At 37.1% G+C, this 23594-nt stretch overlaps 1 protein-coding gene and 1 pseudogene across 5 annotated transcripts in view; one reads left to right on the top strand and one right to left on the bottom strand.

The window, feature by feature from the left end:
* The window catches only part of SLC25A12 (solute carrier family 25 member 12), a 93850-nt gene that overhangs the window by 45446 nt on the left and 24810 nt on the right, over positions 1-23594 (bottom strand). For 4 of the 5 annotated variants that reach the window (XM_023542848.2, XM_003405984.4, XM_023542849.2 and 1 more), the window contains 2 exons: positions 13614-13729; positions 5637-5776 (listed from right to left, as the gene is read on the bottom strand). In XM_023542848.2, the coding sequence (XP_023398616.1) occupies positions 5637-5776; positions 13614-13729 (256 nt within the window). Of the gene's footprint in view, positions 1-5636; positions 5777-9195; positions 9300-13613; positions 13730-23594 lie in introns of those variants that run through there. The other variant, XM_023542850.2, reaches the window with a different exon arrangement.
* On the top strand, positions 17622-19082 carry LOC104845476 (acidic leucine-rich nuclear phosphoprotein 32 family member A-like; annotated as a pseudogene).

The raw sequence follows: 23594 nt of genomic DNA, 5'->3' as shown, positions 1-23594 counted from the left end.
CCATTCAGAGAAGAGCTCACACCAGTTATTACTCAAATTATTTCAGAGCACAGGCAAGGAAGGAATACTCTCGAATTCATTCTTTGATGCCAGCATAACCCTGACACCAAAGCCAGGCAAAGACACCACAAAAAAAAGAAAACTACAGACCAATATCTCTTGTGAATATAGAGACAAAAATTCTCAAAATTCTAGCCAACAGAATTCAACACTAAAAAAAAAAATACACCACGACCATGGTGCAAGGATTGTTCAACACTAGAAAATCAGCGTAATCCACCATACAACAGAACAAAAGAAAAGACTCATATGATCATCTTAATCAACTCAGAAAAAAACATTTGATAAAGTCCAACACTGATTCCTGATAAAAACTCTCAATAAAGTAGGAATAGAAAGGAAATTCCTCAACATAATAAAGGACATCTATACAAAACCAATGTGAAGCCCCGGTGGCATAATGGTTAAGAGCTTGGCTGCTAACCAAAAGCTCAGCAGTTTGAATCCACCAGCTGCTCCTTGGAAATACTATGGGGCAGTTCTACTCTGTCCTATAGGGATATGAGTCAGAATCAACCTAACAGCAACAGGTTTGGTTTTGTGGTATACAAAACCAACAGCCAACATCATTCTCAATGAAAAGAGGCTGAAAGCATTACCTCTGAGAACAAGAACAAGACAAGGATGCTCTTTATCACCACTCCTACTTAACATTGTACTGGAAGTCCTAGCTAGAACAATGAGGCAAGAAAAAGCAATAAAGTGCATCCAAATTGGAAAGGAAGAAGTAAAACTATCCCTATTCGCAGACGATATGACACTACACATTGTGAACACCAAAGATTCCATAAGATAACTACTGGAACTAATAGAAAGATTCTGGAGAGTAGCAAGATATAAGATCAACATACAAAAATCAGCTGGATTCCTAGACACCAACAACGAGAACTTTGAAAGCAAATCAAGAAAACAATACCATTTATACTAGCCCCTAAAACGATAAAATACTTAAGAATAAATCTAACCACGGATGTAAAAGACCTATATAAAGAAAACTATAAAACGCTATTGCAAGAAACCAAAAGAGACCTACATAAATGGAAAAACATACCATTCTCATGGATAGGAAGACTCAACATTATAAAAATGTCAATCCTACCCAAAGCAATCTACAGATATAATACAATCCCAATCCAAATACCAACAGCATTCTTTAACAAGATGAAAAACCTAATCACCAACTTTATATGGAAAAGAAAGAGGCCCTGGATAAGCAAAGCATTATTGAAGAAAAATAACAAAGTAGGAGGCTTCACACTAATCTCAGAACCTACTATACAGCCGTGCTAGTCAAAACAGCCTGGTAGTGGTACAACAACAGACACATAGACCAATGCAACAGAATCAAGAACCCAGACATAAATCCATCCACCCATGGTCAGCTGATCTTTGACAAAGGACCAAAGTCCATTAAATGGGGAAAATACACTCTTTTTAAATAGATGGTGCTGGCAAAACTGGATGTCTATCTGTAAAAAAATAAAACAGGACCCATACCTCATATCATACACAAAAACTAACTCAAAAATGGATCAAAGACCTAAATATAAAACTTAAAATGAGACAGATCATGTAAGAAAAAATAGACAATGCTAGGGGCCCTCATACATGGCATAAACTCAATACAAACCATAACTGACAATGCACAAACACCAGAAGATAAACTAGAAAACTGGGAGCACCTAAAAATTAAACACTTACGCTCATCAAAAGACTCTACCAAAAGAATAAAGAGAGAACCTATAGACTGGGAAAAAAAATTTGGCTACGACATAGCCGACAAGGGTCTAGTCTCTAAAATCTATAGAACACTTCAACATGTCAATAACATAAAGACAAATAATTCAATTAAAAAATAGGCAAAGATGATGAACAGACACTTCACCAAAGAAGACATTCAGGCAGCTAACAGGCACACGAGGAAATGCTCAATATCATTAGCCTCAATATCATTAGCCATTAAAGAAATGTAAATCAAAACTGCAAAGAGATACCATCTCACCTTGACATTACTGGCATGAATCAAAAAAACAGAAAATAACAAATGTTGGAGAGGCTGCGGGGAGATTGGAACTCTTATGCACTGCTGGTGGGAATGAACAATGGTACAACCATTTTCAAAAATGATATGGCGCTTCCTTGATAAGCTAGAAATAGAAATACCATATGATTCAGCAATTCCACTCCCAGAGATATGAGTCATTATATGAACAGACATATGCACATCCGTGTTCACTGCAGCATTATTGACAATAGCAAAAAGACAGAAACAACCTAAATACCCATCAACAGATGAATGGATAAACAAACTATGGTACCTATACACAATGGATACTACACAACAATAAAGAACAATGATGAATCCGCAAAATATCTCACAACATGGATGAATCTGGAGGACGTTATGCTGAGTGAAATAAATCAATCACAAAGACAAATATTGTATGAGACCACTATTATAAAAACTCAAGAAAAGGTTTACACACACAAAAAAACAATCTTTGATGGTTATGGGTGGGGGGGAGGTAGACAGGAGAAATCACTAATTAAAAAAAAAAAAAAATTGCCGTTGACTAAATTCTGACTCACAGTGACCCTACAGGACAGAGTAGAACTGTCCCATAGGGTTGCCAACCTTTTGGTTAGCACTCATAGCTCTCAACCACTATGCCACCAGGGATTCTTTTTTACTAGACAAGTGTTAATTTTGGTAAAAGGGAAGACAACACACAATATAGGAGAAGTTAGCAAAACTTGACCAAGGCAAAGTCATAGAACACCTTGTGGGACCAAGTTACTGGGGCTGAGTTCTGGGGACCATGGTCTTAGGGGACATCTAGGTCAATTGGCATAGCATAGTTCATAAAGAAAATGTTCTACATCCTACTTTGGTGAGTAGCAACTGGGGTCTTAAAAGTTTGCAAGCAGCCATCTAAACCGCATCTATTGGTCCCATCATGTTTGGAACAAAGGAGAATGAAGAAAACCAAAGACACAAGCAAAATTACATGAACCACAGCCTCCAGCAGCCTGAACCCAGAAAAACTAGATGGTGCCTGGCTTGTCAGACCACTCTGACAAGGATTACAATAGATGGTTCCAGACAGAGTGGGAAAAAATACAGAACAAAATTTAAATTCACAAAAAAAGACCAGACTTACTGGTCTGACCAGAGTGGTAGAACCCCTGAGACAATGGCCTCCAGATACCCTGCTAACTCAGAACTGAAGCCACTCCACTGAGTTTCAGCCAAAGACTAGACAGGCCTATAAAACAAACAATAACACACATGAGGAACATGCTTCTTAGTTCAATCAAGTATACAAGACCAAATGAGCAATACCTGCCCAAATGCAAACATGAGCAGGCAGGAAGGGACAGGAAACCTGGGTGAACGGACACATGGAATCCAGGGTATAAAGGGAAAGGGGGAGAGTGCTGACACGTTGCTGAGATTGCAACCAATGTCACAAAACAATTTGTACATAAATTTTTGAATGAGAATAAAAAAGGCAGCAGCTAGGGAACTATATGATGTCACTATTTTATAATTTAGATTAAATCAAAGGGACCCACTTCAATTTTATGTAGAATATTCACTTATAGAATATCACTTTCCCCATACGTGCTAGACAAATTAGGTTATGCAACATAATGTATTTATACCTCTTTACTGTATCAAAAACTAAACCATTCAACATTAAAAAAAAAAAATTAAACATAGAACTATACATGACCCAACAATTTCACTTCTAGGTGTATTCCCAAAAGAATTTAAAACAAATATTGACACAAATACATGTATACAAATGTTCGTAACAACACTGTTCACAATAGTCAAAATGCAGAAACAACCCAAATGTCCATCAGCTGACAAACGGATAAACAAAATGTGGCATATCCACATAATGGAAAATTATTGAATAATAAAAAGGAATGAAGTACTGATACATGCTACAACTTGGATGAACCTCAAAAACACTATGCTCAGTGAAAGAAACCAGACACAAAAGGTCACATATTGTATGATTCCATTTCTATGAAATATACAGAATAGGTAAATCCATAGAGACAGGAACCAGATTATTGGTTGCCAGGGGCTGGGAGGAAGAAGAAACGGTGACTGACTGCTTACTGGGTATGGAGTTTTCTTGTGGGGTAATGAAAATGCTTTGAAACTAGACAGAGGTGGTGGTTGCTCAACATTGTGAATATACTAAATGCCACTAAACTGTGTACTTTAGAATGGTTAATTTTATGTGAATCTTACTATAATTAAAAAAAAAAAAAGAGCACCAGGAGAGCTTCAAGAAGATGAAATTAACAGAATACATAACGTGTTTTAAACATGTTAAAAAGAGATTTTGATAAATGGGGGAAAGTTTGAGAACAAATTAGAATTAATACATAGAAAACTGAACAAATAAGAAAAACCAGAAACTCTAAGAAACCATTTGCTATACGGCTTAGTCATGAATAGTGTTTACATAATGATAGTAATGTAATTACGATTATTGATCTAAACAGAATCATGACAATTATAAGGAGGTGGGGGAGACAGGTAATGTCTAGGTATGTGGTAGGGAGAAGGAGATGAAAGAACTAGCTACAAATCTTCATAGTTAGAGTGCAATCAAAAATACTTAACAGCGAAAAATCAAGAAGAAATGCCAGCACAAGTTTACTATTTAGAGATACGGAAGTAAACACACTGAAAGAAGCAGCTATGAGAGCTTTAAAGAAGTTGCCTCTAGTTAGGTGAGAAATGAGAAATGCGGTGAAATGCCACAGGGGACTGCTATTTTCTGTTTAATATAAATAAAGCCAAAAAGGAAGGAGAAAGAGAAAGAGGGGATAATGTGGGAGAAAGGAAGAATATTTATTTACATCAGTTATAAAAACTAAGCCCTATAGCTATTGGTCTCTATTTGTTTGAAGCAAAATAGAAAGAAGGAAACTAAAGACTCAAAGAAGAAACTCATCTACAGGACTACTTGCCTGCATGAACCACAGCCTCATCTATCCTGAGACCAGAAGAATTAGATGGTGCCTGGCTACTACCAGCCGTTATGACCAGGAGCACAACAGAGATGGTTCCAAATAAAATGGATGAAAATTATAGAATAAAACTCAAATTCTTAAAAAAAAAAAAAAGGCCAGTCTTACTGGACTGGTAGAAACTAGAAGAATCCTCAAGGCTATTGTTCTGAAATGTCCTTTAAACTCTGAACTGAAACTACTCCCAGAGCTCATCTTTCAGCTAAATAACAGATTGGCTCATAAAATAAACAATATTGCCTGTGAGTACTGTGCTCCTTTGAAAAAAAAAAAAAATCCTCTATATGAGACAAAATGGTCAATGAAGCAAAACAAAGATGAGAAGGTCAGGGAGGCACAGGGAAGCTAGAAAATAGAAACAGACCAGCCAGATGGGAAATCATAAAAATGCTGACATAATGTGGAAAATGTAACCAATGTCACCAGACAGTATGTACAAAAATTGTTAACTGGTAACCTAACTTGCTGTGTAAATTTTCACCAAAAACACAATACTTAAAGAAAAAAACTAAGCTCACCTGAAGAAATTGTGTGAATTCTGTGTAGTTAAGGTGCTTCTTGCGATTATGCCCAAAATGCAGTCGGATAAATTCACAGTCCCAGTTAAAAGGGATATGATGATGAATAGTAGTCTGTCCAAAAATTTCTTTGACATTTTCTTAAAAGGGAAAAGAAAAATAAATCTATTATATCAGAATAAGTAGTTTAATCCACTGCAATGTTCCTACAGAAGGAAATTAAGAGAAGTTTTAAAAGTCAATATCATCTGCTTCTATTAAGATTAACTGCAATTTTTTGTGTGTGCCTAGAAACACATGCACAGGAACACAACTGATACAAAATATAATTTTACACTTAAGATGGTGTACCATTACATTTAAGGCCACGAGATTCTTAATTTCTCTCGATTTAATTTTAATTAGGAAGTGATTTATATCTTGCACTATAAATGGCTGCTACTTTGCATTCCACTATAAAATCAATAGTGTTTTCCCGGTTCCTCAAGGAGTCGAATTAAGCCTTTATCAGAAGCATGAATACCTAAATTACAGTATAATGCAATATTTGTCATACTAAGTATGGCTTGATTGAGGCTTGATTATTACATTCACACTAGCCTGAATATGTCTATTGAAGATAGGTATAAGAAATATCCCCAAAAGCATATCATTAGCTCAGCAGCAAGCACCTTATTAAAAGCTTCTGATATTGTCAAAAAATATGGTCTTGACACAAAGCTTCAAAATTCCCGTAAAAACCATGATTATTAGTCTCAATTATGAAAATATTCTAAGCTAGTGATTCACTTTTAAATAAAGGACTAAACACCGTACACTAACTTTTAGATAGGGACTAGTCACACTGGATAATATACAACCAAAGCCCTGAGGTCTCCTCTGACAGCTTCTCTTCATGCACTAACATAACAATGTCATTCACTTTCTTACACGCTTCAACACTTACTATAAAAGTCAATTCACAAATGACTGGTACTTTAACAAGCATAGACTGAATAGACTAATTTAGAAGCTCATGCCAAAAAAAAAAAGAAAGAAAGAAAAAATCATTAACAAAGTTAAGAAAGCAGGAAGCCTCTTTTACTGATGTCTTAAGGACAAATTATTTTCAAATAAGCCAATTTTATTAGTGAAAGCTATCATCAATAGCTATTAATTATACTAGAGAATTAGTAAATACAAGTCGAATGTTATAATCTCCATCTATGCTATTTTCTCTAATATCTGCAAATTCTTTGAATATGATACTAATCTCATATGGTAAATGGTTTAATGGATTCCCTTTATATACCTTTTTTATTGAGGAAAGCATCACTGTTGGGGTAGGGTAAAAATCCTGAATTGGAAATCCTACTAGTTCGGACTTAATATTATAGCTCTGAATAGGTCATTGCAATCAGCAAAGTTGGAAGAAGGCATTGGATGTCACTGGGGAGATGGGATTCTCTTCTTTCAAATGGAATGCAGCATTCATTCCTTGCCTAAATAGCTACAGCATTTGAGCACTTTTAAATCATGTCAAATTATTTTTACCTTCCATAAACACAAAGTAAATATATGGGTTTTTGTTACCAAAAGAAAAGAATTAACTCAACAGCAATTCATGGACTTCTAACCAACACAAAAGATCATCCTTAAATTTTCTGTGAAATTTCAGCAAATTACAAAATATGTTGAAGTTTATCATAAGGGTTGTAAATAACATTTATAGCTAAAATTATTATGACAGATTAGGAAAGTTTTTGTAGGACCATTCTAATTAATTAACTGTTTCTACTCCCAAACTAATTTATTATTTTTAAGGTGTAACGAAAAAGTTTTGGACGAAAGAAATTAATGGAAAGCAAAATAGGGTAACAAATTACTGCATTAATTTAAGTAATTTTACAGTTTATTATTAAATGGAATAAGTTATTTCATGGTAACCTTTATTTTAAAGGTCAGAACCCCCAAGATTCAGTTATTTGATAAGAAATGTATATATTGTTGCCTATATAATTTTTATATAATGGTAGAATAAAAAACTGAATCCCTTTTATACCAGAAAATATCAGAATCTCAAGTATGAAACTATACCAAATAAAGTCAAAGATTCAAAGGCTTTCAAAATCAGAAAATTTAATTATAAAAAATTTCTACTATCACAAAAAGGATATTTACAAACCAAAATTACAATGTTTAATTTACATTTGGAAAGATCTCTTTATAGTAAAAACTTTAATTAGAAATGCTATTTCATAAACTTCCTAGTGATCTCTAAATAAAATCTTGGAATGTTTTTGAACCAATTAAAAGTGATGGCCTAAGTTACTCAGAATAACCTTTCCAAATACAGAAGTATTTTGTTTTCCATTGGTATTTGTTTGGACATTTCCTACTTCTCCCAAAGTGGCTACCTGATAGCTTTGTATATAGCTTTATGATAACCATTATTATATGCTGTAGTTTATTAACTACCCTCAGACACTTTTATTTTAGCCTAGTCACAGGCTGTAACTGTAGTTACTAGGACTAACAATTTCAAACATACTTTGGCATCACTTCCCTTCTGTTATGATTTCCAATGCCAACTGCCTAAAGCTGATTCAGGAACTAATAGAAATAATTAATCCAACCATTGTTTTGAAGTCCAATTCATAATCACCATTTAGCCTTTACCAGCATGTGCTTATCAAAATATATATGTATTTTATATACAAAATATATAAAACAAACGCTCCAGAACTGGAGATGCCTCTTGAGTCTCTTTCTACTCCTTTCTTTTCTTGCCAAGCTTGTACTTTTGAGAGGCAATAGCTCCAACATCTGATGTTCTTATCTTACCTAGTTTTACTAAGTCCTGCATTACATGAAAGAGAATACCAATAATCTCAAATATGCCCAATACATCTAACTAAAATTGCATGGCAAGTTTTCCCAACCCCCAGAGAGAATCCCGTCTTTCCAGTGGCAAACAAGGGTCTATTGCTCTAAACAGCACTCCCGAGAATGCTTTTTCATTGGCCACAGTTCTGGTCTAGATGAATAGGATATGACAGTCACATCTTATTGGCAGCAAGATCATGATCTAGTGTTTTATACTAGGTTGGCAATGCTAAGAGAAACAGGAATCCATTCGTTTTCTGATATACAGAAAACAATAGACCACTTTTTCACTTCCTGCAGAGCATGGGCTTATGAGAGAAATGGTTTATAATTCCTTTGAAAAGGGAGTTTGGGCCAGATACCAAAGTAGCCTGTCATTATGTTCTCTTTGCTCAAAGGAGAGGAGCACAATGATTTGTCAGGAGGAGGGCAGGTAATGGTGACAACTGTGATTAAGTAAAAACGTTCACAGATGTGTAACATTAGTCAGTTTACCGTATCAGTCACTTATGATGATTGGTCTAGAAGAAATACACATTGAAGCACATATATTATATAAATATGTCTTAACAGAGGTTTTAATTTCCCAAGCAGCCCACACTGTGTCTCCCCATCTCGTCCACCCTCATCCCTCCCCTGGTCCTTATGGGTGCTTCCTACTGATCTTGTTCACCTTTCTGCAGTACAAAATTACCTCTGACCGGGGCTGGCACTCTTCTCCAAGACTGCCGCCATGCCTGTTCCATGAATGAGCCTGGAAGGAGCTGCTGTACCAACGGTGTGGCCAGAGAACTCCTCCTGTAGGTATACAAGCCATCAGCCCTGTGACACAGCCCACCTACCATCAGCCCAACGACATCCTGATTTCAAGGATTCCAGCCCAGCAGGAGCCACTGCTTCCAACTGACAGCCTTGAGACCAAACATTTTTATTGTCGGGGGGGAGGGGAAAATACCTCAATAGCTGAGTTTCTGCACCGTTCTTAAAGTGAAGTCAGAGAGGCTTTTAGAAGGACTCCCACCATAGGTAAGAACAATGAATATCCTTGTGTGTAACTGAACAAAAACAATGGTGAGACTTGTGGAAGTGAATAGTTTTTTCAGTGAAGGAAAGATTCAGAGAAAAGAGGAGGAACAACTAGATCAAAAAAGAAAACAAAGGGAAACAACAACAAAAAGACCAACAACAGGAACTTGGAGAGGAAGCCTCAACCAATATAGCATGTACACTCAGTCCCAGACTTCTGGGTTCTATTTCCAGTTGCATCATTAGTTTCCTTGGCGACCTCCTCTGTTTCTCTGGGGGAAAGTATTTCTATTAGCCTTATGTATTCCTTAGAAGGGACTACTGTACAGTTCACCAATAGAGCAGTCCTGCTGCCAAATATACATAAAGGTCCATTTCTCCAGAAATATGAGTTTACATTTAAAGAACATCTGTTACTAAATAAACTAGATGCTTCAACAGTCTATGGCCAAATAGTATAAAAACTAATAATGCCATGTCTTTTTTTACCTCAAACTCTAAGCTACTCTAACAGCCTTGAGTGTGAATACAGCCTTATCTGTGATGTCTAAAAGCCATACAAAGAAAGGAGTCCCAACAATTCTTGCTGATTTAACTTGAACACGTAGGTGAAGCTCTAGTTCTTACCAGATTAAGCCAGGTATTTATTACCATTTGAATTTCATATTATTCCCTGTCTACAGCTTTGTTTCCATTGAGAAAGGGTACAGCATTTTTCATATCTATACTGCCATCTCCAGAACCTTTAAATAATATGGGGTATGCCTAAACCATTCCATTGTGTTTTTCCCTTTAGAGAAAAAGCATATTTTAGAGGCACAAATGAAATAAATTTTTATTTACTATACAAATTGATGATCAACCACAACCTGAATCAAAAGGAATTCTTGCTTTTTGAGGATTCTACAGTTAAAGGGTAAAGAGAAGACCCTGAAAAAGTTTACTTTGGAGAGTTCCCATTCCTAGGCAAGCACTTTGAAACACAATGTTGACGAGTTTTTAATAGGAAACTTAGAACATACTAGATGTTTATATTTATTTATTAGTCAACAGATAAGAGGGCTTTTTTTAGAATGCTTGCATTTTTGTTAAAGTAACAGGCTTCTTTTTTTTTTTTTTAATTTGAGACAAATGCATGGCAGCTACTAACAACACTATGCAGCATAACTGATCATTTCGGTTACCTCAAGCAGAATATCCAGCACGCTAGTGGATAACAGTAAGACCAAGGTAAATTTCCACTGCATCTAGCACACACCAATCATGCAATGGCCTCTACAAGGCTCATGCTCCCAGGCAGAAACACACATATACAAGCCATTAAGTAAGTATCCACAGCATGCCTTAGAAGTTTTATTAAAGGAACATCAGAGAGGAAACAATTAACTAATGGTTTTATTTACTCTTTTAAAACTCCAGAATCCTCTCCTAAGCTTGCACATTCTGAAATGGATTACCAAGACCTCAAATGTAAATCCTCTCTCCCAGAGTGAGAGCACCTCTAACAATAAAAAACCTTGTTAAGCACTCAAGTAAATGTTGTTTGGTATTGCTTTTTATAGAAGTACTTGCAAAGATGCACACAATTTAAGTATATAGCTTGATGTGTATAAAAAGCATATCTAAAAAATAAAAGCATAGATGAGAACAATATGTATAAGTACACAGATAACATTATCATCATAATCCATAAGAGACACTAAACTGATGGCCTAATACCTTTCCCTACTGCACTGTACCTTACATTCAATATGCTCTCCCACCTTTCTCTTCTCATGAGCACAAGAGAAAATCATACCTTAAATAAGCCCCAAAGTAGAAAACATAAGGCCAGTTGGTGAAAAGCATTTAGAGTTAGAATGGATTTAAATTTTCCTTTTACCTAAACATGTCTACAAATATATAAGCACAATTCATTTTATTAAGTGGGTACAAACATGGAAACTGACCTTCATCACAGATCCAAAATCCTATTAAAATAAACTCCAAGTTAATTATTTCCTTATGCAGAAATTCTGTAGTCTTGAATACAGCCTGAAATAAGTGGGCCTTAGAAATCTTGTTAAATGACATGTGTTACAACCGTTTCAATGCTTTTCCTCTTTTCTTAAGGATATAAAATTAAACATTCTCTCATTCAATATGATCCACTTCATTTTAGTTAAGAAAATTTGTCTCGAAATGGATTCTCAAAACCAAGGTGGCAGGTCCTCATCAAGAGGACCATTCAGCTGCTAGAGACCCCAAAAGCAACATTGAAATGGGGTGTAGCTCTCCTCTGTTCTGTAGGAATCTTCCTGTCTCTAGGTTATGGAGCAGGAGAATGAAAGCAGGACTCCGGAGGATTTGTATGTTCTCCAGTTCATACTAGTTGCCATTAAAACTAAAACGAATTTGTTTTGTTTTTAATTATTACATTTTCTTGACTTCTTAACACATAACTCATTGTCTGAGGGGAAAACAAAAGATTCGTAAGATGTTAAAGTTGGAATCTAGTAACCGTAACCTCCATTTGCACGAAATAATAAGGTGTATGTAAACCATTCAGCTACTTCCTACCCTCATATTAATCTGCTAACAAAGAATGGCATGGATCTCTATTAGTATGTTCGATGTACTCACTTGAATGACTTATTTTTTTAAATTAAAGCTGGGAAAAGCAGTAAAATGGAGGCACCACAAAGGACCATGAAACCAAGGTAGAAGGGACAAAATAAATTAGAATTTGGTTTTGGGAAGCCTAATTCTTAAACAATACACATGTACAGGTATAGTATCACTAACTCAGACATTTCCATTGTTATTTCCCAAGCATTTCTGCACCACATTTGGAAGTAAGACATGTGAGCATGTGTGGTATCTACTGAAGACAGCATTATTAGTAGTACAGGTTTAATGCTGAATGATGAGATGACAAAGGTTTTGTGTTTTAAACTACCCAATCTAGGTGTTTCTGAGGAAAGTCAACACTCTTTAGGAGAGAGAACAGCCAGAGCTTCAGCAGAGAGAATGCCAAGATATCCTCAGAAACCTAAAGATCCTTGCATAAGTTTTTGTTTGGAAAGTCTTCTCATACAGAAGACAATTAGGTCAACAAGCAGAAGGAAGGAAACAATCAATGCCGAACTAGAAAATGTGCCCACTAGATCACAGCAAAGGCATCCCTAGGCCTTCTGAGTACCTGTACTCTCTATCATCATTCTTACCACAGCACTGTTACCACCTCGTTTAGGTTTAACTAAAGGACTTTTGGTTTATAACTCAAACACCACAGTAAATAAATATTTAGCTGCTGTGGCTCAAGGAAAGCATGATTTTCAATGGTTTCTCTATGAACACTGGTGCCAATTCACACTAAACAAGGGACTCAAGGTCATAGAAAACACTACATTGTTTTTACTGAAAAGCCTATTGTAGGAAAATTAACTAATGATCTTATTAAACATAAGCTAATTTGTGCAAGTATCTCTAAAAAAATGAACATATGGCTACAAATAGTAATCCTGCTTTGTATGCTTATGAGGCATCAACAATGTGTCACTCAGACAACAATTTTAATGTTCTAGCCTTGTTTCCTAAAACCAAAAATCTAAAATGGGGCTTCAGAGAATGCTAACTAATCCTGCATGAACCCCCTCCTTCAGCCTCATTCTTGTTGTTCAAAGTGACATTGCAGTAATTTTCCAAAGATGCTGCAAAGCAGCTCTGAATTCCCTACCCAGGAATCCCTTAAAGAATGAGATTACTCCTTGTTGTTCACGGTCTACTTCACAGAGAATTTTGCCTGGGCTGGCCCAGAACACGAAAATCCTATACCACCTATTTTAGGAATGTGAAAGTGACTCAATGGGCTGAAGAAACTGCATTCCTAGGTTCCTTGATCTTTCGCAATAGCCTAAATGCTCTGAAGACAATAAAAGGATTTTCATTTTATCTGTGTAAATCCTTTTAGGAAATTAATACATTACTTATTGACTAAGGTCCCAAATAAGCAGCAATCCGTACTCAGTTACTAGATTTAGCAGTTAAAGGCAGGACCAGCCTCATTGACTGTACTTATCACTTATAATCTTTTTTATTTCTTACCAAATGTCACCTCTCCATTTCCACTCTTGTCAAACAATTGGAAAGCCACTATGAACATGGAATCTGGAGCACACAAAACAGATTCAAATGCCAGAAACTCTTGATAGGAGATCAACCTGGAATACAACAGAAACAGTAATTGACTGGTAAATAAAGGGAAATCAGGCATTTAACCTCCCTCTACTGTATGAACTGTAGTTCAGAGTAACCAAATAATTGATGAAGGAAGTTTCTCTTCATATCAGTATTCCAACTAATAAGGAAATAAAGGAGGAATGATAAAATCTAGAATATCACCCTTTTTCAAACCCTAACAAATTAATGGACTTGGGTAATAATCAACCGTCTCTAGCATCATAAAAAGAGAGATAACCAGACCAAAAATAACCTGAATCTGATCAAACCTCTAGATTGGGGTTTCTCAGCCTTGCCATTATTAACATTTTGAGTCAAATAATTCTTTGTTATGGGGGCCTCCTGTGCTTTAAGTTTAGCAGCATCCCTGGCCTTTACCTTCTAGATGCCAACAGTACCCTGCCCGCCCACAAGTTGTGAGATCCAAAAATGTCTCCAGACATTGTCAAATGTCCCCCAAGGGGCAAAACCAACCTTGAGGAACATTTGACAATGAAGCATTGCTCTAGATCTAATTACCAATTTACAGAAAATACATGGTACAAACAAACATGTTAAACACCACCAAAGACCTCAACCACCAAAAATGCAGACTGGGGTAAACTGCAGGACAAATACCCTGCAGCTGTTTGCAAGGAAAAAAATTTTTTAAAGACACGGAAAAGAAACCTCAACTTAAACAGACCTAGGAGATGGAGCAATTCATTACAATAGAGAGATCTTATTCGGATTCTGATTCAAACAAACTGTGTAACAATTTTTAAAGATTTATAAGACACTCAGGGAAATGGAAATATTGATACAACACAAATAATTAAGAAATCACTGTAAACGTTTTGCAGAGGGTTTTTTTTTTTTTTGGTGGGGGAAAGAGCTCTTACCTTTCAGAGGCACATACTGAGATATTTACAGATGAAATAAGTCATCTGGGATTTGCTTCAAAACAATCAGAGGATTAGTGGAGTTATAAATGAAACAAGGTTACTAATATTTCGGTAATTATTAGAAATGAGTGATGAGTACATTGAATTCACTATACTATTCTACTTTTGTTTGAAATTTCAATAATAAAAAATATTTAAAGGAGAATTAAAATGGAAAAACGGGGGGGGGGCACAGCACATTACAGGTAGTCCCCGACTTATGACATATTCAAGTTATGATGAACCACACTTACGACTGTTTTGTTTTTCTGTGGTGTTTTTTGGTACACCTTATCATTACTGGAAACCCTGGTGGCATACTGGTTAAGAGATACAGCTGCTAACCAAAAAAGGTCAGCAGTTCCAATCCACCAGGCACTCCTTGGAAACCCTATGGGGCAGTTCTACTCTGTCCTATAGGGTTGCTATGAGTTGGAATCGACTCAACGGCAACAGGTTTGGTTTCTTATCATTAGTAATATGTACTACATACAGTGTTGCACCATTTGTGATTTGTAATTTCCTGATGTTATCATTCTCAGATGTTCAAAGATCGGATTTATAAAGGCACTGATAATAAAAGGCAATAATAATGAAAACCAAAACAAAGAGGTATTCAACTTACGTCAGAACTAACAAACAATGGAGACATCAGAACAGAACCCTGTTCTAAGTCAAGGACTACCTGTATTGGGTTTCTAGAACTTAACGAGTCCTGTAACACTTAAGATTAAAAAATTAACCAGTGGACAGAACTATCCTAAAATTGCCTTCAGTGATTTTATGGAGCTAGAATACGGTAGCATAGAGTCACCTCCCATAGCAAGCTTGCTGTAAAGATTCTATACCATGTTGTTGCTATTGGTAAGCTACTGGTGTCCAAGTAAAGGCATTATAAAAATCTGTTTTCTATGCACACATGTGTACACAGATCTGCATGTTAGCCAATTTTCTCTTCTTAAATATGAAAGATGTACTATAGCAGTTAACACATTTGAATGATATAATCAATATTTGACAATTAAGGAGGGATTAACTTCTTAGGAAAATTACCACATTGAAGAAAAAAAAATTCCCCAAAAATAAAAACACCCAGCATTGAAACTAAAATATTTACAAGTAAAAAAATATTAAAACTCCTCATCTCCCAAAATATGTCTCCTAGGGTCACTAAGTTTGGAAACTCCCTGGGCAATTCTACTCTGTCCTATAGGGTCGCTATGAGTCGGAATCGACTCAACAGCAGTGGGTTTTAGTGTCACTAAGAGTCGGAATCAACTCAACCTAGGCACATCCATTTTCAACAGCTACAACCTCCGACAGCTTCCTAACCAGTTTCCTGAATCCTTCTAATCCTATTACAATCCATTCTCCAAGCTGAGGCTAGAGGAATCTTTCTAAATGCAAATCTAACTTGGTCATGTCACTTCTCTACTTTAACCTTTAACCACTCAGTGGTCACCCTTAAGGCAGAGTGACCAGATGTCCTGCTTAGTTATTAGTAGTGCTTCATTTTAGTCTCAAGTGGCCTGGTTTAGAAAAACACATTTAGTTTTTTACCTAAAGGAAGAGACCTAATCCTTAATGTGGATTCTGCTGTTAGATGCTGTCAAGTCCATTCCAACTCACAGTGACCCCACGTGACAGAGCAGAACTGCTACATAGAGTTTCCTAGGCTATAATCTTTCCGGGAGCAGATTGCCAGGTCTTTCTCCCACAGACCTAATGGGTGTGTTCAAACTGCCAACCTTTCAGTTATCAGCCAAGCACTCTGCTACCCTCCCCCTTGCTCTCTACTCTCCAGCACACTCACTGGCTTGTCTCAGCTCCTATGCTCCTTCCACTCAGGGCCATTACTCAGGCTGTTCATTCTCCTTAGAATGACCCCACCACCTCCAAACTTTTCCCCATTTAATCTGCACCCAATCTTTATAGCTCAACTCAAATATCATTCCTCAAGGAATCATCTGAGTCCCAGATGACGTCACATTCCCTTTTCATAGTCCCTCATAGCAACACACTCAACTTTTTCAGTGCCCTTTGCACAATTCTTATTAAAAGAATTAATTGGTGTAATTCTTTGTTTAAAGTCCAATTCCCCAACAGAAGACAGGCTTGTCACAGAACCTTGTACAGGCTTGATTCAGGATACTAAAACCCAAAGCATACTCATCGTCGTGTAGATCCCAATTCATAACGACTCTATAGGACAGGGTAGAACTGCCCCATAGGGTTTCCAAGGAGCACCTGGTGGGTCTGAACTGCCAACCTTTTGGTTAGCAGTCAAACTCTTAACCACTATGCCGCCAGGGTTTCCTGATTCAGGGTAGGTACTCATAAATATTTGTGAATAAATTCAATTTAGAATTATGACTTTGTAGAGAGACATGTTTTCCAACATATTATTGGGAAAATGACTTTACATTTTGCATTTCGTTTTTGCCCCCATTTGTCTAAAACCTATTTGACAATCAAAGTTGCAGTTTCTGTTACTTAAAACACTTCAAAATATGTTTAAATTACACAAGTTACATTATATGCAAAGCAATGATGCATACATACTATGCCTTTGCTATTGACAGAAAGGCTTTGTGCTGTGTTATGCATGACATTGAACACGCTCGAGAATCCTTGGTCAAATTAGGCACTTGATGCCTAATAAATCTGGGAGGAAAGATCCAATCCTTAAAACTGTTCCTCAGGCTACATAATATACACTGAAACTGAAAAATACAGTACAACTAGAAAGTGTGGTTATCATCACACAAATTTTAGGGTAGTAAAAACAAATGAAAGGAACCCTGGCAGCACAATGGTTAAGGGCTCCGCTGCTAACTGAAAGGTTGGCAGTTCAAACCCACCCAGTGGCTCCACAAGAGAAAAGACCTGGCGATCTCCTGCCAAAAAGATTACAGCCGAGACAACCCTATAAGGCAGTTTTAATCTGCCACATGGGGTCACTATGACTCAAAAATTGACTTGCGGGGGGGGGGGGGCGCCGTGAGTGTGGGCCAAGAGCAAGCACTCGATGGGGGGTCATGCAAACGACTCGGAGGAAGGACAAGTTGTTGCACTGGGGAAATGCCCTCTGTGGCTGGGCTCTCCAGGAAGGTGAAAGGGCCTGTCCTGGACAACTTCCGGTCGGTGGAAGGCCAAATCGAAGGCCTCACAGATGAATCTGAAGAACTAGAGCTCTTAAGTATAATCAATGCAGGCTTCACCTCTGTGGCAAACTTACCGAAGTTAGATAAACATAAGAAGCTTGAACTAAGCAGTAAAAGAATCTCAGGGGGCCTGGAAGTATTGGCAGAAAAGTGCCTGAACCTCACACATTTAAATTTAAGTGGCAACAAAATTAAAGGCCTCAGTACAATAGAGCCACTGAAAAGTCAGAAAACCTCAAGAGCTTAGACCTGTTCAATCGTAAGCTAACCAACCTGAAGGACTACAGAGAAAACGTGCTCAGGCTCCTCCCACAACTCACGTATCTCGATGGCTTAAGACCTGACGGCCAGGAGGCCCCTGACTCGGATGCCTAGGGCGACGTGGAGGGCCTGGATGAGCAGGAGGAAGAATACGATGAAGATGCTCAGATAGTAGAAGAGGAGGAGGTGGAAAGTGAAGAGGAAGACGTGAGCAGAGAGGAGGAGGATGAAGAAGGTTATAATGACCAGGAAGTAGATGACGAGGAGGAAGATGATCTGGTGAAGAAGACAGGCGTCAAAAGCAAAAACAAGAACCTGAAGATGAGGGAGAAGATGATGACTAAATGGAAGAACCCATTTTGAAAAATTCCTATTGTGATTTGACAGTTTTTACCCATACCTCCTCCCCCTAATCCTGCCCCCCTCCCGAAAATTATTTTTTTCTGATTGTAATGTTGCTGTGGGAAGGAGAGGGGAAAAGTGTGCTGGCCGGGGCAGGAGAGAGGGAGCCAGTGGAATGAGATATTTTTACTTACAAAAAAAAAATATGGTTTTGGAATCCCTGGGTGGTGCAAATGCTTAACAAGCTCAGCAGCTAACCCTAAGGTTGGCGTCAACCCAGAGGCACCTCAGAGGTGGCTTGGCAATCTACTGCCCAAAAATCAGACATGAACAATTCAGAAAAGGGTAGTGAGAATGGTTGTACAATCGAAGAATGTAATCAATATCACTGAATAGTGCATGTCGAAACTGTTGAGTTGGTGTATGTTTTGCTGTGTATATTCTCAACAACAGCAGCAAAATCAATTTTTTTTTTAAATCAGTCATTGAAACCCCTATGGAGCACAGGTCTACTCTGACACACATGGGGGGCATCACTGAGTCAGAGGCGACTGGACAGCAATTGGGTAACATGTAGTTTTAAATGCTCAACAAAAACTAAAGAACATCAATGGTATATGGTCTTGTCTGTAAAAAAAAAAAAATGTATAACACAAACATAACAGTGACCTGGGGGAGGAGTTAAAGAAGACCCTCACTTTCTACATTATATATTTCTGAAATATTTAAATTTTCTATAACGAAGAATTATCTGCATTGTTTCTTCTGATTATCAAAGTAATTCTATAAATTAAAAAAAAATAGCTAGGCTGGTTATGGGTAAAATACCATAACAGCTTGGGTTTTTAAAAAAAGTCTCAGAAATTGAATATCAAAAATGCAACTACCCTGAAAATACAGAATAACCAAAACCAAACCCACTGCCGTCGAGTCGATTCTGACTCATAGCAACCCTATACGTCAGAGTAGAACTGCCCTAAAGAGTTTCCAAGGATTTGAACTGCTAGCCCCTTGGTTAGCAGTTGTAGCACTTAACCACTATACCACCAGGGTTTCCAATATACAGAATAAGTAGTTTTAAAACATATTCCATGCTCGGTAGTAAAACTCTCTGTATTTTTGAAAAGAGGCCAAAGACTTTTTCCTTAACTAGCAACCATCATAAACTGCTGGCTGCCAGATTGAACCTGGCCCACAGATATGTTTTCTTTGGCATAAAAAGTATTATGATTTTTTAAAAGTTGTCATTAGCTGCCAACATTAGGAAATGAGATGATTTCACATACATGTCCAGTTTTCTGGTTTCTCTTAATAAATTACAAACTTGAGTAATACTAGGTTTCTAGTCCCAAGTAGCATTAGCCACCTAGAGCCAACAGAAACTGTTTCCTTCAGACAGACCTGTGGATTTGAGACTCTTGTCACACAGGTTTCCAACTAAGTCACCATTTATTTATATTTAAAATGTAAAGTCTATGAACTTTACTAAATATCTACGTTTGGTCTATCAGCATATTCAAAAAAGGAAATCATACATTCATGCAACTTTAAGAGCTAGAATAACCCTTAGAAAGTCCAAAGATGTCAAGTAATCTAAAAAAAATTCAGCAAAGCAGTGGGGCTAGTCAAAAACTCCCAACTCTCATCTTCATTCAGTGTTTTCCCATTATTGTATACCTCCATGCCTCCCCAAATGTAAAGTTATCCCAAGAATGCTATAACTAAAAGAATTATAGTTGAAAATAGGGTATCTATTTTTTTTTTTATAATAAGTAGACAATTATTATAAGAAAGTATTAGGGCAAATACTCAGCTATCACATAAGAGTTACCTTCGTTACATGGGATAATTTAATTTAAAAAAGAAAAGGCCAATTAAGAAAGTGCACCAAAAAAGTCAGTAACTTGATTAATTAGTAGGTAAGAACTGCTTTAGGTGAAGGGAAGGACAATACTCAATACATGGAAGGTCAGCTCAACTGGACTGGACCAAAAGCAAAGAAGTTTCCGGGATAAAATGAATGCTTCAAAGGTCAGCGGAGCAAGGGCGGGGGTTTGGGGACCATGGTTTAAGGGGACTTCTAAGTCAATTGGCAAAATAATTCTATTATGAAAACATTCTGCATCCCACTTTGAAATGTGGCGTCTGGGGTCTTAAATGCTAATAAGCGGCCATCTAAGATGCATCAATTGGTCTCAACCCACCTGGATCAAAGGAGAATGAAGAACACCAAGGACACAAGGTAATTACTAGCCCAAGAGACAGAAAGGGCCACATGAACCAGAGACTACATCATCCTGAGACCAGAAGAACTAGATGGTGCCCAGCTACAACCGATGACTGCCCTGACAGGGAGCGCAACAGAGAACCCCTGAGGGAGCAGGAGAACAGTGGGATGCAGACCCCAAATTCTCATAAAAAGACCATACTTAATGGTCTGACTGAGACTAGAGGAATCCCGGCAGTCATGGTCCCCAAACCTTCTGCTGGCCCAGGACAGGAACCATTCCCGAAGACAACTCATCAGACATGAAAGGGACTGGACAGTGGGTAGGTGAGAGATGCTGATGAAGAGCGAGCTAATTATATCAAGTGGTCACTTGAGACTGTGTTGGCATCTCCTGTCTGGAGGGGGGATGGGAGGATAGAGAGAGTTGGAAGCTGGCAAAATTGTCACGAAAGGAGAGACTGGAACGGCTAACTCATTAGGGGGAGAGCAAGTGGGAGTACGGAGTAAGGTGTATATAAACTTATATGTGACAGTCTGACTTGATTTGTAAACGTTCACTTGAAGCTCAATAAAAGTTAATTTAAAAAAAAAAAAAAGTCAGTAACTTAAAAACAAGTCAACTGAGGTTACCCAGGTGGGCTCACCTGTCAAAACAGCAAACATAACCTTTAAGATATATGTTTTCCATTGTGTGAAAATTTTACGCCTAAAAAAACTGGAAACAAATATTGAACTCTAGTTAATAATATGCACGCTGCAATATCCAAAGAGAGATGTATCAATGGCTGCATTTTACTTTGAAGTGCAATAAAACAAGATGGCCTGATAGAAGGATGGAGGGAGAGATATGTGAAAAGCAAAGACACATGTTAATGGTAGAATCTATGTGGTAGGTATATGGCTGTTCACTGTAAAATTCTTTCAACTTGCTTATGTTTGAAAATTTTCCTAACAAAATGTTGGGATAAAATGGGAGGGGGGAAATAGACCACTTGACAATCTCTCTGATATGCTCCTTATCTATTTTTATGCCCATAGATATTATATCACATTATCAATGTAACAATATTTGTCAGAAAGTAAAGAAAGAGACTGCTGTTAACATAAAGCAAACATGTTCCAGAACAATTTCTAAAGCTCTTTTTCCCTTTATCCTGTCGTGGATTCCCCCTCAGTAAGAGGACCCAATCAAGTCTTTAGTGTAACAAATGCAAACCACAAGCCACTAACTGTGGAGTGAAGAAGCCATTGCTTAGTTCATACCTTAGTAGTTTCCTTTTTCTAAAAAATGAGGATAAGGAAAGAATTTTACCTTCTACCACATATTACCCTGCTGTTTAACTTTTCACAAAGAACATGTAATATAATTTTAAAATATGTACTCTTGAGTTTTTTTCCTACAAAGTCCCTTTTAAATTTAATGAATGGGAGCTAATAAAATTCCAAAATATTAATATGTTACTTTTGCAATTTTTAAAACCCAGGATTTTCGCACAAAAAGTTCTTCTACATGCATATAGAATATTAAAGAAAAACATTTGTGAAAAAGTAAAAGAGAGGAAAATACAGTTTTCCACATTATAGAAAGGGAATAGAGCTTCCAGATGAATTCTAACTAAAGCTAAATATAGAAACTATGGTTTTAGAAGTTACAGTTTCAAACAAGCAACTGTCTAAATATTTTAGAATCAGATCACAAAGTAACAGTCCCTTAATGCATAAGATCATTTTGCTTTTCATTATATAACCAGAACTTCAAAGTTTAAGCCACAACTCTACAAATAATACTTTGCTAATGGCTTTTACTTTTAGACAGCCCATCATGCTATTTATAACATACAATCCTACTTTTTCATGGCCCTTCACAGCAAGCACTTGTATCACAACACTCCTACTTATTTTACTATCTATAGGAAGAAAGAGGGTGTCAGGAGGCAAAGGGACAGTTTATATGCTTGACAACATGCGGTGGGGAGCACAAAAGGGAATAGTATTTCTACTCCTAAACCAGGTTCTCCCATACACTTAACCAAATCACTTAAAGTTGTCTATACTTACTTTGCTAATTCAGACCTGGTCTTTGGTAATTAAAAGAAATATTATGTGGTACTGTTTCAAGTTACATACCTATAGTACTCATCATCAAAAACTACAATAGAACCAAGGAATCCATCTTGGAGTTGGGGGAAAAAAAACTGCCAACTGAGCTATTCTAATCTTCCTTAAATGAGGGAGGCTAACCATTTGCAATAAGTTAAACATGATCAAAGCCTTTGATGGTGTTGAATTAAAATTATAAAAAGAACCTTTAACAACAATATTTAACATTTTTCAAGTCATAGAACTTTTTCTAAACCTGATGATTCTAGCCTGGGATATCTCCTCAGAAAAATGTACATACAGACCCACTCACTTTGCATCACACATCAGCAAGTTCAGGAACCTCTGAAGACCATTCAGGACAGGGGATTAAGAATCTTTATGTTTCTGGAGGAATCCCGAAGGCATTATACTGAGTGAAATTAGCCAGTTGCAAAAGGACAAATATTGTATGAGAACGCTATTATAAGAACTCAAGAAGTAGTTTAAACACAGAAGTAAATATTCTTTGATGGTTACAAGGGTGGGGAGGGAAGGAGGAAAGGGGTACTCACTAATTAGGTAGTAGACAAGAACTATTTTAGGTGAAGGGAAAGACAACACACAATACAGGAGAGGTCAGCACAACTGGACTAAACCAAAAACAAAGAAGTTTCCCAAATAAACCAAACACTTTGAAGGCCACAGTAGCAGGGGTGGGAGTCTGGGGACCATGCTTTCAGGGGACATCTAGGTCAACTAGCATAATAAAATCTATAAAGAAAACATTCTGCATCCCATTTGGTGATGGGACTAGCAAGCGGCCATCTAAGATGCATCAATTGGT

The sequence above is a fragment of the Loxodonta africana genome, chromosome 6, assembly GCF_030014295.1.
Source record: "Loxodonta africana isolate mLoxAfr1 chromosome 6, mLoxAfr1.hap2, whole genome shotgun sequence".
Lineage (NCBI taxonomy): Eukaryota > Metazoa > Chordata > Mammalia > Proboscidea > Elephantidae > Loxodonta > Loxodonta africana.
This window is presented reverse-complemented; position numbering and strand designations above follow the sequence as displayed.